This window comes from Pithys albifrons, chromosome Z, assembly GCF_047495875.1.
Source record: "Pithys albifrons albifrons isolate INPA30051 chromosome Z, PitAlb_v1, whole genome shotgun sequence".
Taxonomy (NCBI): Eukaryota; Metazoa; Chordata; class Aves; order Passeriformes; family Thamnophilidae; genus Pithys; species Pithys albifrons.
In genome coordinates, this window is record NC_092497.1 from 3,112,123 (window position 1) to 3,128,832 (window position 16,710).

General features: G+C 44.9%; 1 protein-coding gene across 1 annotated transcript; it reads right to left on the minus strand.

The window, feature by feature from the left end:
• Window positions 1–907: 907 nt before the first annotated feature.
• On the minus strand, window positions 908–15,768 carry HAUS1 (HAUS augmin like complex subunit 1). The gene is made up of 9 exons (XM_071580073.1): window positions 15,351–15,768; window positions 14,175–14,349; window positions 12,356–12,488; window positions 11,265–11,399; window positions 10,183–10,306; window positions 9,562–9,627; window positions 8,216–8,287; window positions 7,101–7,148; window positions 908–6,092 (listed from the first exon to the last, which is right to left on the minus strand). The coding sequence occupies exons 1-9, from the start codon at window positions 15,756–15,758 to the stop codon at window positions 6,033–6,035; spliced, it is 1,221 nt and encodes a 406-aa protein (XP_071436174.1). The 5' UTR covers window positions 15,759–15,768; the 3' UTR covers window positions 908–6,032.
• Window positions 15,769–16,710: the final 942 nt, after the last annotated feature.

Genomic DNA, 16,710 nt, shown 5'->3' on the forward strand with positions numbered 1-16,710 from the left:
AGGAAGTGATAAGAATGCCTCTGCCATGAAGAAAAGAGCAAAGAGAGTCTCAGTGGGACATCCTAGAAAGGACCACCGGGGAAAGCAGCAGCTGTGGAAGGCCCGGAGACGCAGCCCCAGCCTGAACTTGCTGGTCACAACCTCTGCAGCACTCCTGCTTCCCCAAGGACAATGGGAGGAAATTCACTCAGCACTGGAGCACAACCCCGAGCCACAGTCCCCTGCCAAACCAGAAGCTGGTTGTGAGAGGTCTTTGGCTCACAAGGGCTTCCAGGCTGGAGAATGACACTCCATCTCCATGCATCCAATGGCAGCATCCATAGATGCATTAAGCATCCTCTGCAAAGGAATATATAGAAACTTCACCTTCCCAGGAACATTTAAACAACATCCATTTCCCAAGCTGCTTAATTAGCATTAGAGGCACATTTATCAAGAGGCTAGGGGAAGCATTTATTAGATTAGTTTCTAGTTTCGCAGTTGTTGGATGTTTTTTCACCGGAGTTTACACAGTTCAGTGCTGAAGTACTTCAAGGCAGATGGAAGCAGCTCCACGTCCTCCCACACAGGTGGTACCCTGTGAGAAGGAACCATTCTCATTGGTAAAGCCTCTGCTTACTCGGTTGTGGGTTTGTGGTTTGTTTTTCTTTTCCGGAGAAATATTTCTGAATTGTAGAGGCAGAAATACTTCCAGTCTGGTACTGAAATTTTTTTAATGAGGTAAGTGTGTAAGAAAATGAGAAATGTTTCTAAAGCTGCTTGAAATTACTAGCAGTGATTGCACTCTCAGAGATAAAGTGAAGGATTTCCTGCAAGGTCACACGGACCAGGATTGTTATTGTTTCACTGCTGACCTTGTAATTTAAAACTAAAGAATATCTTAGAAATACAAAAACTTTCTCAGACCTCTGAGACTTATGCAGTACTAAATGTAATTTAAAGAAATCTTAAGTACACTTACCATCTGACACATCGAGTTTTTGCTTGTTAGTACCCAAAACAGCATTTGAGTATCAAGATGTTTGGAGAGTTTTACTGGAGGCAGTGCAAAATGCAACCAACTTAATATTAAAATAAATCTAGAATCATTAATATTTTTGAAAATTATATTTGAAGTCCCATATTAATATTATATATCCACTACAGGATTGATCTGAATAAAAAGAAAATGAATACCTTCAGCCAAAGAAAGCTGAAAAACAGCCACAATGAAATGTTAGAAGCAAACAGAGTATTGTTTTAGTACTAACCAAAAGATACAGCCAGAAGAAATTCCATCTACATCTTTTGATTCAGTGCATTTGGAGTAAATAGATACATATTTCAGCTCAGAAGCCTTAAATTTGTCTGGTGTATTTTCCATTTTTCTAGCATTTTGTTTTTATTATTCTAGTTTGAGTACTTAACTGTCGTCTCTTAAATAAATCCCTATTACTTTGCTAGTTTGCAGATGAATTTTACTATTATTTTTGCTGAAGCAGTTATTATTGTGCATATTGGTCTTATAAGAACAGTATGTCACTTCGTGGTAAAATGTATACAAGTTTTTTTACTTGAGGTTGACCCCCTCATATCTGGTGCATCATTTTAATGTCTCCTTTTTTTTTTCCCCAAGTGTAACTTGGATCCTCACATTTTCCAGGAGGAGGAGGAATTGAGTGCCCAGCAATAAACACAAACACCTTTTGCACTTAGCTGGGAAAGCTGAGGGGTCTGCAGCCAGCTCAGGCCCACACCTGCTGTCACTTGCGGGTGTTAATAGACAGGTGTCTCCAAAACTCCGTCTGGGAGCTCGCAGTGGAGCAGCTGGTGTAATCTGAAGGGAGGCTGGAGCAGCGGAGGCCTTTCCAGGTGTCCCTGTCACTCTAAGCTTGGTGATTATTCCATAATATACAATAGCCGAGGGTCCAGCTGGCAGACACCTGCTGTGACCTCCGTGGAAACACTCAACAGCTGCCAGGAGAGCTCAGACTCAAATGTTTTCTCAGCCAAGCACGCAGACTGGTGTGCTCCTGTCTCAGCAGGACCCCTGTGAGGTGTCCCTCTGCTGGCATCCCCTCCCCACACTGGAAAAGCTGATCTGCCCCAGAACACCAAGAAACCTTCTCAAAAGGTGCCATAAACCTCGTTTTCATTTGACTTTTCCCATTTCCATCAGCAGCTGGACTGCTGGACCTGACAGCTCTCTGCAGATTTACGCTGCATGTGCTGCAGACAGCTCAGCTGTGATATGCGGCTTGAATGCAGCTGCTGAGGTTTTTTTCCCCCTGGAGTTTCCAGTGTTAGGAAGCAACACGTGGCTCTCTTTGGGCAGCTCTCTAGTCAGGCTGGCCCTGCTGCTCTCTGTGTTCAGGCTCCTCAAGTGCTGTGAAACAGCAGGAGCCAGGGAGCGGTGCAGCTGCTCTGTGGGCGCAGGGGAGAACATACACACCTCCTCCAGGGCTTTACAACTGGTGCAGCATTACATGATGAAGTGGTGCTAAAGAAGTGCCACAGTCCCGGGAAATCCTCCCAAGCCTGGAGTCATGGTTGCACGTGTGAGATAAAAAGCCTTCATCTAATGTTAGCCAAGTAAGACTTGAGGCTCTCATTAAAAAGCAGGGCTGGTAGCACCCTCAAGCCCTCATTTAATCCATCTTTCTATTCTAGAGTGTGATTAGCACTCCTTCACATTTTAAACACTTAAGCAAAGCATTTCTAATCTGCCCTTAAAAGCCTCTAGTGATTAAGACTCCTGAATTGTCAAGCCATTACCTCCAGTGCCTTACACTGGCTCTCTTGTTTCTGATGTCTACCCAGCCACATTCTGATGTTTTCCAAGACTTCTCTTCCCTGCCCTAACAGGAAAATCAGATTATGCTCTTGTTCTTTCCAGGTTCAAAGACCACTCCCATGGCTCTTGGGTGGTTTTTATTTGTAAGAATGAGCTGTACCTGTAGTCATCCCTGCACTACCATGCCTGCTCTAGATTTCACATCAGTTACCTCTAAGGTAATTTCTCTTAAGCCAGTTCCGCCCATGAATTTTCCACTTGCTTTTGCCCTCTTGTTTTCTAGCCCAGAAGGAACTGAAGATAAATAGCCACAAATCTAAGGCAACTAACCCTATCCTAACAGCTTGATTTAAAGACCTGAAAAGAAACAGTAACCCCCTCCACTATATAGAAGACAAGCGTGGAGATTCCCACAGGCAATGGCCCTCTGAGTATCATAAAATCATAGAATCAGATGGGTTGGAAAAGACCTCCGAGATCATTAAGTCCAACCCTTCATCCAACCCCACTGTCATCACCAGTTCATGGCACTGAGTGCCACATCCAGTCTCACCTTAAAAATCTCCAGGGTCGGAGAATCCACCACCTCCCTGGGCAGGCCATTCCAATGCCTGACCACCCTCTCTGTAAAGAACTTCTTCCTGATATCCAACCTAAACCTTCCCTGGCAGAGCTTAAGCCCGTGCCCTCTTGTCCTACTGTTGATTACCTGAGAGAAGTTACCAACCCCCACCTGGCTACAACATCCTTTCAGGTACTTGTAGAGAATTATAAGGTCACTCCTGAGCCTCCTCTTCTCCAGGCTAAACACCCCCAGCTCCCTCAGCGTCTCCCCACAACGATTGTGTTCCAGTCCCTTCACCAGCCTTGTTGCTCTTCTCTGGACCCGCTCCAGCCCCTCATGATCTTTCCTGAACTGAGGGGCCCAGAACTGAACACAACACTTAAGGTGTGGCCTCACCAACTCAGAGTCCAGGGGAAGGGTCACTGCCCTAGGCCTGCTGGCCACTCTATTTTTGATACAGGACAGGATCCCATTGGCCTTCTTGGCCACCTGGACACACTGTTGGTTCCTGTTGAGCTTCCTGTCAATCAGTCCCCCCAGGTCCCTTTCTGCCTGGCTGCTCTCCAGCCACTCTGTGCCCAACCTGGAGCGCTGCAGAGGGTTGGGGTGGCCAAAGGGCAGGACCTGCACTTGGCCTTATTGAACTTCATCCCATTGGAATCAGCCCATCTCTCAAGTCTATGCAGATCCCTCTGCAGAGCCCTCCTGCCTTGCAGCAAATCAACACGCCCTCCCAAGTTGGTGTCATCTGCAAACTTGCTAATGATGGACTCAATCCCCTCATCTAAATCATCACTAAAGATGTTAAACAGGACTGGACCCAACACAGACCCCTGGGGAACACCACCAGTGACTGGCTGCCAGCTGAATGTAGCTCCGCTCACCAGCACTCCCTGGGCCCGACCCTCCAGCCAGCTCCTAATCCAGCAGAGAGTGTCCCTGTCCATGCCATGGGCTACCAGCTTTTCCAGCAGGATGCTGTGGGAGACAGTGTCAAAGGCCTTGCTGAAGTCCAGGTAGACCACATCCACAGCCTTCCCCTCCTCCACCAGGTGGGTCACCTGATCGTAAAAGGAGATCAGGTTGGTCAGACAGCACCTGCCCCTCCTAAACCCATGCTGGCTGGGTCTAATCCCTTGTCCATCCTGAAGGTGCCGTGTGATTGCACTCAGGATGATCTGCTCCATAACCCTGCCAGGCACTGAGGTCAGGCTGACAGGCCTGGAGTTGCCATGGTCAGCCTTGCAGCCCTTTTTGTGGATTGGCGTGACATTTACCATCCTTCATGCACACTGAGCTAAATCATGGCCATAATCTTCTGCAATTCTAATTGCAAACAGATGGATCTACAATTTGTTACTGAGAGCACCACTATTCTTCTGGACATTGCTAAATACAAACACATCCATGCTCGATGTCCTCTGGCCACTATTTCTACGTTTTGCTTTTTCCCCATCCACAGGAGATTCTCAGATTTTTGGCTTTAGTATCAAACAGCTTCTAAAACACTTCTAAAACTGTTGAAGGCTGGTGTGGTGATGGCATGGAAATAAGAGGAGGGTTCAGGAGACCCTTCTGAAAGATGACATTTGAGGTAGAATTGGAAGGGACAACTGAGCTTCAAAATCATCACATTCCACAGTGGTTCTGTAAAAATATTAACGCATTTTCAAACCTAGAAAGGTCTTTACTACTTTTTTTTCTATTATTTTAAAGCTATGCCTGCACTAGGGTTATTTATGTACTTTCATTTGCTTAGCTGTATTTATAAAGGAAGGAGAACTGTCAGCAGACTGGTACCTTTCAAAGCCCTGAATGTGGGCAAACCTTACACTTCAGTGCCGTGGGCTTCCTTTTTTTCAGACGACAACAAAATCACACAAAATTAAGAGGTTGATGCTGCTACGTCTCAGCTCAGCTCTACTCCAGGCCTGGATAATGCTTTCTGTGGAGAAATTCAACATTACTTAGGAGACTAAGTAGGAAGTGGCTTAATTGTTTTGCTCATTTTGATTAACATATCAAATCCCTGCCAAAGGCATTAAGGAGAAATTTAACTGTTCACTTCTCTTTAAATAAAAAGCTAAAACTAAGAAGCACTCCAGGCATGAGCCCACAACTCATCTTCACAAACATGGAAAACATGAGACATACTCTGAGTGGGAAAAAGCCCTGGAATGGCTAGAGAAAATAAAACAAGGAAACAAAAGCCAGTGATCTAGTGGCTGTAGAGTCTGTCCTTAGACACCTCATCAAAGATAGGACTCCAGGAAAAAGCATAACCAAGAGGCTGGATATGGAAAATGAAGAAAACCAGATTCCCTGAACAATTCAATTCTAAGTAGTAACAGTCAACCAAATCCCGACAACACGGACACCTGGTGAGGGGGCTGCAGGGAGGCCAGGTAGAGTTGTGTATCACACAGGGGAAATAGCTGATAAAGACAACAGTATATTTGCAGGGTTTTTTATGAAAAATATGTGATGTTTACAAACCCAAGGCTACACAAACCCCTATAAATAAGTGTACTTGCTAGAAGATCCCGAGAGTGCCAGCCCAGAGAGAGGAACAAGGCAGGAAGCTTCAGAAGTACAGTAGGAATTCCCAAATATATTACTAGTGCAAGTAATTATGCAATATAAGGAAAATCATGTTCCATGTAGGCCACTTCAGGTGAACTGGAGTTTGCTGGACTACATCAGTTCAAAAGCCAGCCTGTCAAGCTCCTTTGAGAGTTCTTCCTCCAAGGCATTCTAGTGGGACAGAAAACCAAGAGGAATCAGTGAGTGTGGAACAGTTTTCATACATAGTGGGATAGCAAACCTATCTACTACAATGATCAAACCCTGGGAGATTATTAGCACTGATTGATTAACCCCAGGTGTTGAGCTGGAAGGACTTTCTACTGCAAATGGCAGACAGCTACAGAGAAATTGCTAGATGAAGGGCTGAACAAGCTCAGTTGCCTTTATTCTGTGCCCCAATGTGGTATTATACACCTTTCAGCTATCAGGTCCTCCCTAGAGATGAGTGTTCTTACCTGCAAACAGCCCGAGGCTGGGAAGGGGAGCCTGTATTCCTGAATCAAAACCAAGTGGCTTACCAGCATGGGCACTCAACTGAAAATGTACAAAATGCCTCTCAGTTTGCTGTGATTTTTGATCAGAGCTTTGAGGCTTGTAACTTGTGCTTTATAAGCAAGCAGGCAGTAGCCCAAAGAAAGAAAGACAGGTTTTATGGGGCTCAAACAGGGCCCAGCTCACCCAGTAAAGCTACCAATGAACTTCCCAAACAGCTTTAAGGATGTTTCCCAACAACTACATGTGCAGGTGACACGAGCCTGGAGGAAATGGGCACTGTATTTTACAGGGGAAGGTCCCCACTGCAGTCTACAAGGCAACTTGTCAAATAAAGTATGAGCCCTAGAGCTCTCTGAGAGTTCAGCAGCTGCAAGGAAGGTTGTGAGACCAACACAGCTAAGTGAATAAACATTCCAACCAGTGAAGCAGGCAAAATCCATAGGGATACAGATCCCTAATCCCCACTGATACCACTAAACCCACCTGCCTTTGTAGCTCTGACATTATTCCTCCACCAGTTCCCCGGAGCAATATGCACACAGTTTCTACCTTACCAGAGTAAATTCTCCCTTGAGTTCATTAAGACTACAGTCTGAGGTGGGTAAATCTTGTCATCAATTAATACATCAGTTAATCAGTTAATACATGTAATCAGTTAATAAAAGTTAAAAAAGCCCTTACCAGTTTTAGTTTTTCTTCTTCAACCTTCACTCGTGCCAGGGGAATACTCTAATGAGAGAAAATGGCATAAAAACCAGTTTTTCAGCAGGAAAGAGTCCCTGCCCCTTTGCAAGAGTCTAGTGATGAGCCACAGGTGAATTACGTGATAATAAAACTAGTTTTGTGTACGTCCTTCATTTGCAGAAGGTATTGACATTAAAACTCTAGTACTGGTTTGGACAACCATGTATTTTTCAAAAGTCTGGTATGGCCTAAATTCTAAAAAAATGCCCTCATTTTAAGCAATTTTCCAAACCTACCAATCAAGAGACCCAACTGTAAACATATTTGTACATGAACTTTCCAAAGCACAGTAAGATTGCACGGATAAACCTCCCTTCTTCTGCCTGCACTAGGAATTAGGTGTCAGGGCTTTCCTTGTCCCCACAGACAGCAAGACAGGAGAGGGAACTGAAGAATCTAATGCAGTTTGAACATGTTGTTCCACCTGAGGGGAGGAGGCAGCTGCACCTTGGAGGAAGATGGATAAACAGAGATGTTTAACAGTCCCACCCTTCAGCCTTTTTTTTCTAGGAGAAAGACAGAAATGTCTGTGTGAGGGAGATGGGAAAACTGTGTTTTCAGAGTTGAGTACCCAACATCCTGAAGAGAAATCAAAGAAAATGACGGAGCAGCCATTTTAGGGGACTAAACCTACAATTAGCTATTTCTTCATCACCCTTAAAATCCTGTTCAGAGCTCCAACCTCTGCACCATAAGCTGTGTCCACCATACTGATAGCCTGATGACACATATAGCTAATATATATATATATATATATATATTACATTTTCCTCACTTACTTCCTTGTCTAATTTCTAGCTAATTCACCTTGACATTTACCTGGTAAATCTGTTCACTCTGTGAGAACAAATTTTGCCTGGCAAGCACACTTAATTTCTTGGCTTGTATTAATAAATAGTCTTTTGTTTAAGTTAACTTTTTGGTTAATATCATTAACAGACTTGTAGGTCATCCACCTGTCCACCAAAGCTATCTTGATATCCTTCACACTCTGAAATTTATTAAAATTAATCTGATTGCAAATACAATAGAGCAGTAGAATGAATAATTACAGGAGGTAAGTCATAGAAGTTCTTCACTTCCTTCCTCATAGACGCAACTTTTTTCCGCAGTGGAACCAGTTCCTGTGAAGAGAGGAAGGTATATTCTATTCTAGAGTCTTACTTGTGGAAGTGATTAAATCAATGAAATAGATGCATAATTACTTAGAGCATTTCAGAATTCACAGATGTTGTCAAGAGCTTTCATCCTCCTTAACACACATGAAAAACTAGTTTTGCAGCATGAAAAAGACCCTCCCTTACACTGCTTTGCCTATTTTGTCAACAAGGGGAAATAATTTCTCTTTGAGGCTGCAAACTGAGCACCTTCCACAGTCCCCAACTCTTTTCAAATAATCAAAGCGAAAAACAACACAGTCTTTTGTGCTGCCCATTTCATAGAGCTTTTGGCAAAGCAGATCTAGAAATGTCAGGGAGTCAAACCTTACCTTAGGCTCAATTTCTAGAAGGTGACAAGCCCAGAAAATTGCCTGTGGCTTTTCAGAAGTAAAATTTCAACAAAATTTATTTCTGGTCAGTGCTCTCCTAAACGCTGTGCAATGTAAGCATTGCCACCCAGTGCTGGTTCGTGAGAATGACAGCAGAGAAATCAGGAAACCTACTTTCATTGTTCCACTCACAAACATGAAGGAAAAGACAGTCTTTATACTAATTTATTTTGCTAAGTTCTCATTACAATAACAGCAAAAAATATTAAGATGTGGTGAGCACAGACAGACCAACACAAACGTCACATGTACAAATGCTCTAGCCCAAAGCTGGAGAATCTTTAGGTATAAACTCAATAAACGTGCTTTTTCTTTACCATGTATCCCACTGGGCTTATGATACAGTTGAAAAATGTATTTAAGGACACGAGAAAAAATAGCACACAGTTGTTCAGAATTTGGCCTTCACTTGACCTTGTCCCCTTGCTTTGAAGTGTTTGAAAGAAGGTTTATTTCACACGAAGCAGAAGGAATCCCATAGGTCATGCTACCAAGAAACTGCAATACACAGGTAGCCATGTAATGAGATATATTCCACAGAACATCCACTGCTTACAACATGAATCACAAAAAGGGAGGCAGATCACAGGCTGCCAATTTGATTTCAGTGGCAGAAAATTTATTCCATGGAAATTCTCTAGTAGATGCCTCTCATTTTCTGCGAGAGAGAAACCCATCCAACAGACCCCAGTTCATGGGTATCCATCTACAGGATTTTAGTTTGTGCTTTTTTGACCATGAATATTTGTTCAGGTAACTAAATAGCAAACCACATTTCCTGAAAGTTACCAACAAACAAGCCTGCTCTGTACCATTGTAGAAACATCCACCTTGTACCCACAGACCTACCTCAGCAGATTGCACAAGTGCCTGGTGTGTCAGGGATCTTTCCATCCCCCTGCCAATAAGCTCCTCCTGCAAACAGGAGAGAGTTCATTTGTAACTGGGCATGAAACGTAACAAGGACGAGAAAGATTTCACCATTTCCTTGTGTTTTTACCTAAATAGGCATAGAAGAAAGCAACAGAAATGCGCAATTTGAGGCACAGGTGGAGCTGGTGTATAAAATCAGTTGCTGCTAAAATTTGTGTGAAGAATAACAAGCCTTTCCAGAAAATCAGAGGGAGAACAGCACATGGAAAGAGGCTTCTCAGTAAAAAATGGCTGGAAAGAGGCTTCTCAGTAAAACATCATCAACTGTATGACAGTACCTCACAGTAACCACAAGGTAATCGAAGCTGACACAGCTCTCAGGGAAAGAGGAGAAAGGGTTGTATTGATTACAGCATGTGCTGAAAGGCCAGCAGAAACAACAGAACTTACAATAACATGTTGTCTTGGTAGCCCAAGAGTCCTTGGTCTGAGTCTAGGAAGCTCCTGGAATCTCTCTGTAACTACAAATTTGGGCCCAACCAACCACAGCTGTGTCGTCCCATCACAATGTCTTGATAGAAAATCCTTTCCACCTACCTCAGCATTCCTGATCCTGATTTTTAATTCCAAACTTTTATCTCTCAGGAACTTCAGGTTATGGGAACGACTCTCTATTCTGGCTCTTTCTGCTTGCTGACATTCCTCTAGGTTCTGAATATCCCTTAAAAAATAATACAAAAAACCTTTTACATCCAAAGAGATACTAGTATACCAATACTGTTACTTACCTATGCACAAGCTGAACCCTGTAAAATAACCAACACAAGGGAGAAGACTGAGGAAAAACTTGCATTTCCCTGTGACGTTTCTCAGTGGAAACACACACAGCTGTTATGTCCGGAATCCCAAAGGCTGGGGAAGATATTGGCTAAGGGGAAAGCCATCTGCCTAAAAGCAAGGGGTAATAGTCTTGTGCATAATTCCCTAACTCAGTCAGAGATCTGTTACAGAAGCTAAACCTCAAATCACAGAGAGAGGCCACAGCAAACCTGCACAAAGCACACAGGTCTGGTATCTCTGCTACAAGCAGCACCACAATTATCCCTTTAAAAGACAAAAAAAAAGCAAAAAACTGAAAATAATTAGACTGGAAGGGAGCTGTGGAGATCATCTTGGCCAATCCTCACTCATGGCTGGCACTGATTCTGCTGTGCTGGGCAAGGTACTTCAGATTACATCCTCCCCCAGGAATGGACTTGATCCTGACTTTATATATATAATTATTAAGTCTTCCACATACTGGTTAAGCGAAATACTTACCTGGGAATGGCTTTTGTTTGGCCTGGATCCTTTGCTCTGACTACAGAGCCCATGCTAAATGTGGTAGGAAAACCAGGTTTGCCTCAGCCTAAGACAAAGGCGACGTGGAAGATGCAAGCTCATATCTGAAAACTGCTTGTAGACCACTTTTGCTCTAAAATAATGGGTTTGATGGTATCCCAGATCTCTTTTGATTACTGAATGTGTCCATAACACGTGGCTTTTAACAGACACTTACATATATTTTGAATTGGACAGGTGTCAACTCCCTGAAAATTTCGTTATCCTTGTTAGTTATCACAACTAATGTTGCCAGCAGCACTGCTTGCATCTTTCCCTTTTCCTCATCCTTTACTCACTGCAGTATCTGATCTTCCATCATCAGGACTGACATTAGTTTTCTCTTGATGTTGCTCAATTCCCACCACATATCTCTGTTTTCTGATTCCGTTTCAACCAGCTCCGAAGTCATACGATTGATGGCACAGAAGAAGCTGGAGAAGAGAGAATCAGTAGGAATGCTCAGGAGTCGGCTCTTCTGAAAGTCAGGATTATTATTATTCTTTTCTCCACACTTTATACAAATGACTTAGTTTTCTCCTGTTAAGGCATTTGCTTTCCTTAACTAACACAGATTCCAAATGGAAGGGAAAATGCTGCAGCAATCTGCATAGCACTAAATCAAAAACAGCTGGCACCCTGGTGAATAAAACTACTGGGTTTGAAATTACTCCCAGACTCCACTCCTGGCTTGCCAAATTGCCTTTCAGAGAACCTGCAATCAGTCCCTGAAAATGCACAGCTCTGAGATGTGACCAGCAGTATCTCATCCTCTTCCTAAATGGTTCAAAGGTGCTTTCCCCTTCAGCTCAGGAAAAGAGCCAAGATTCTGAAAATCATAGGAAAATTGGATTCAAAAATTGGATTCCAAGGCAGATTTTGGCCTTTCCTTGCTGCAAGTGCTGCTGTGTCAGGGGCCAAAGCCAGGCTAGGGAGAGGGGCCCAGGAAGATCGGACTGTAAGATGCCATTTCTCTGTGGCTGAGGGCATCTCCTCACATGAACTGAGGCCAGCTGAGAGAAAAGAATGAGGAGCTGAGACTGGAAGACCAGTCACAGTTCTTCAGTCCTTGCTGCTCTAGCTTGGGCTATCTGGCCCAACAGTCCAAGTAGCAGCACCCTGAGGCCACTGGATACAAAAACATGAACAGAAGAAAGGGATTTAACTCCATCTGAGACCCTTCTCCAGCTTCAGAGCCTTCCTTTGCTGGGATAACCTAGAGTCAGCACTTTGTTCTCAGTTCCCATGTCCCCCAAAGCTGCCCAAACCAATGGGTCCAAACTAAACTGGAACAGTAACATTCCTGGAGTCAAAGTCAAGTTTGAAGCTGCTGATGTGAAAAACCAGAGAGCACAGACTGTCACCCCACATGCACAGTGTGCAGAATTACCTGGTAAGAGACGTGTCCTTTGTGTCGAGTGCCATTGCGCTTTTTACCAGGTCATTGAGGGTTCTGGTGGCTTTTCTGGACAGACTGTGTAGGGAAAGACCCAGGTCTTTGAAAATGTCCTTCATTTCCTCAGCTGAAAAACAAATACAATCCAAATCAGGAATTTTTTAACATTAGTGTTCTTTTAAGGAATTCTCCAAAGCTGGAACCCAATCCTACATCAGGAACTTGGCTACCTCTCTCTTTTTAGGAAAAGAAACGCTTTAAAAGAAGGCTTAAACATGCCAAACTGCTGCCACATCCCTGTTTGTCAACTAAATTCAGTGTATTGAGGGACTCCACCCCTTCCCTGACCAGTCTGCCTAAGCCTGTTCCTGAGCAGGCACATGGTCATCATGGCAGATCCAGGAAGCCTGTCTCCATCATTGTTTGTTTGATGGAAAGGCACTAGAAGACTTGAAGTAACAAAAAGTAAAGAGGTTTATTTACGAAAATGCCTTCATGCACACACTGTCAGTCTTCTCAAGTAAAGTTCCTTTCTGAAAAAAGCCAGTGAAGGGACAATCCTTCAGTAATGGAGTAAAAAAATGTGTTACGGTTCACTGAACCACTCCCCTGCTCTAAGAAAACAATAGACTATCAAATTGTCTGGGCAGCTTCACCATAACTTTACCACCTCACTGCTGTTTCAGATTCCTCCAGTACTTTCCTTAACAGTTGCTTAGCACCAGCTTAGATTCCTAAATCAGCTGCAGGGTTTCTTCCCTGTCTCTCCAGCCAGTATTTCCATGCTGTGCTACACAGCCCAGCAGGTTAGGAGGTTTTATCAATTAATCTGCTTGTCCATATTTATGGCCTGCTTTATATGGCTTAAAAATTGTCCTTGAACAACCTTATGTCACTATGTAAATTTTTTATATATATGTAAATAGAGAATCATAGAATCGACTGGGTTGAAAAAGACCTCTGAGATCACCAAGTACAACCCTTGGTCCAACTCCAGTCCCTTTACCAGATCATGGCACTCAGTGCCACGGCCAAGCTCAGTTTAAAAACCTCCAGGGATGGGGAATCCACCCCCTCTCTGGGCAGCCCATTCCAATGCCTGATTACTCTCTCTGTAAGGAATTTTTTTTCTGATCTCCAACTTCAATTTCCCCTGGCAGAGCTTGAGCCCATCGTGGCCCCTTGTCCTACTGCTGAGTGTCTGGGAGAAGAGACCAACCCCCACCTGGCCAGAACTTCCCTTCAGGTAGTTCTAGACAGTGCTGAGGTCACCTCTGAGCCTCCTCTTCTCCAGGCTAAACACCCTCAGCTCCCTCAGCCTCTCCCCACAGCACTTGTGCTCCACTCCCTTCTCCAGCCTCGTTGCTCTTCTCTGGACTCACTCCAGCCCCTCACGATCTTTCCTGAACTGAGGGGCCCAGAACTGAATACAACACTTAAGGTGTGGCCTCACCAACGCAGAGTCCAGGGGAAGGGTCACTGCCCTGGGCCTGCTGGCCACGCTAGTTTTGATCCAGGCCAGGATCCCATTGGCCTTCTTGGCCACCTGGGCACACTGTTGGCTCCTGCTGAGCTTCCTGTCACTCAGTCCTCCCAGGTCCCTCTGCCTGGCTGTTCTCCAGCCACTCTGGATAGACAGATTAGATAGATTAGATGGATAGATTAGATAGATAGATAAAAATGAATGAATGAATGAATGAATGAATGAATGAATGAATGAATGAATGAATGTTCCTCAGATTCTAACAATTAAAATCTTTAGAATCACTAAGGAAACCCAAACTTGGATGGAACTGAGAAACTTCACACTCACTTTCTGCATCATACTCTGCTTCCAGATGCTTCATGTCCTCTATCACGATAGACATATCCCTGTCTCTGGCCTCATTCTGTTCCATAAGATCATGCAAGAAATCCACTGTCCTTTCATTCACCTCGTACACTGCAACAGGCTGATTCTTGTATATCTTCTTTAACCATAAAGTAACCTGCCAGGGAAGAGAAACAAAAATGCAAGCAATCATGTGACACGACCAAAAGTAGCTGATAGATGTGAGAAATGTGAACTGCTGCAGCCTCTGCATTCCTGAAGAATAACTCCTACTACATCAGTCCATGAATGGGTGGGAAAAGGGGAGAAGAATTCCTTTCTCTGGGTACTTATCTTCATGTGATAAAATTTTATCTTTTTATTCACATGACTTGTTGGCTACAGACACACTAATGATCAAAAATACGTTAAATGGATGTTTGGGATGCTGGTGAAAATTGTGTTAAAGCATGTGGAATAAAACTGCCCAAACCATGATCATTAGGAACAGTGCCTGTGGGAGAGAGTCACCACAACATGCAGGAACGAGCCCTGCAAAGCACTCCTACCACTGAAAATAAGGTCAGAAATGACAGTTTAACACTGTGCTCTCACTGTGACTACAGACTTGTAGAGTAATTTAGGCTGGAAAAGCCTCTAAGATCATGGAGTCCAACCATTCCCCAGCACTGTCAAGGCCACCACTAACCCGTGTGTCCAGGTGCCACATTCACAGGGCTTTTAAATCCCTCCTGGGATGGCGACTCCACCACTGTCCTGGGAAGTCTATGCTAGGGCTGGACAACCCTTTGAGAGAAGAAACTTTCCCTAATATCCAATCTAACTAGGTTAGAAAGATTAGGTTATGATCAGTAATAAATGAACACACAGAAGTTCTACAGAGGGATCATAAATTCCTTCTTCACCCTGTGTTAGTAAACCTGATGGAGAAGGCACACAGCCATATAACTTCAAAAGGTATTTTTTCCTAGCACGTCCTTTATGCTTGTGCAGCATCTCAGCGACATCCACGCACACAGAGCAATGGAGAAAACCATCGCACCACAGGAACAAAGCGCGCTAACTTTGTGAAAAATATAATACAGCGAGAAAGTCAAGCCCGTGAGCAAAACACACACACACACACACACACACACACACACACACATCTTCTCTTACCCGGATGAGTCTCTTCTCAAAGTCCTCCGCGGAGTATTTCGGTTCTGCCGTCTCCGGCTCAGCCTCCTCAGACGAGTCACCCTCCTCAAACTCCTCAGCCCCTTTAGCCACTCCAAACCCCTCAGTCTCCTCAAATTCCTCAGCCCCTTTAGCCGCCTCAAACCCCTCAGCCCCTTTAGCCGCCTCAAACCCCTCAGCCCCTTTAGCCGCCTCAAACCCCTCAGCCCCTTTAGCCGCCTCAAACCCCTCAGCCCCTTTAGCCGCCTCAAACCCCTCAGCACCTTTAGCCGCCTCAAACCCCTCAACCCCTTTAGCGTCAAACCCCTCAGCCCCTTTAGCTGCCTCAAACCCTTCAGCCGTCGGAGACTCCTCAGCCGCCTCGGACCCTCCCGACCCCCTCGCCGCCATCGCGCCCGGAGCTTGTCGGGACTGGGCGGTGTTTGGGGCGGGGCCGGCGCGGCGGGAAGCGGGGAGCGCTCGCGGTTCGTGCTTTGCGGAGTGGTGAACTAAAGTATAAAATGAATCGGAATGTTAAACATTCTGAGTTAAGAGAAGGTATTGTATTCATACAAAAAAAAGCCCAAAAAACGCCAGATGCAAGAGGAAGAATTTGAAGAGTTCAGCGGAAAGATGGAGGGCGGGAAAGGGCCTGGGGGTGCTGGTGAGAGCGGCTGGACATGAGCCCAGGAGTGCCCAGGTGGGCACAGGCCAGTGGCCCCTGAGCTGTGCCAGCCGTGGGGTGTCACAGCCCCAGGGCAGTGCCTGTCCCTGTGCTGGCACTGCTGATGTACCTCCAGTGCTGGGGCAGTTCTGAGCCCCTCAGACAGGAGAGACTTTGAGGGGCTGGAGCTTGTTTAGGGAAGAGACCAGAGCTGGGAAGGGGCTGGAGCAGCAGGAGTGGCTGAGGGAGCTGTGGGGGCTCAGCCTGGAGAAAAGGAGGCTCAGGGGGGACCTTCTCACTCTGCAACTCCCTGACAGGAGGGGGGAGCTGGGGTGGGTCCGGGGGTGACGAGTGGGGGTCAGGCTCTGCTCCAGGGAACAGGAACAGGAGGAGAGGGAATGTCCTCAAGTTGCACCAGGGGAAGTTTAGATCACAGAATCACAGACTGATCACAGAATCACAGACTATTCTGAGTTGGAAGGGACCCACAAGGATCCTCAAGTCCAACTCTTTAAGTCAGTGGCCAACACAGGAGATTGAACCCATGACCTGGGCATTATTACAACCAAGTTTTAACCAGCTGAACTAATCTCAATGTTTAGATGGATATTCAGAAAAATGTCCTCACTGTAAGGGTTCTCTATGCCCGGCAAAGGGGTTATTTCAACCAATGTGTTTCTTTTCAGGCAGGTTTACAGA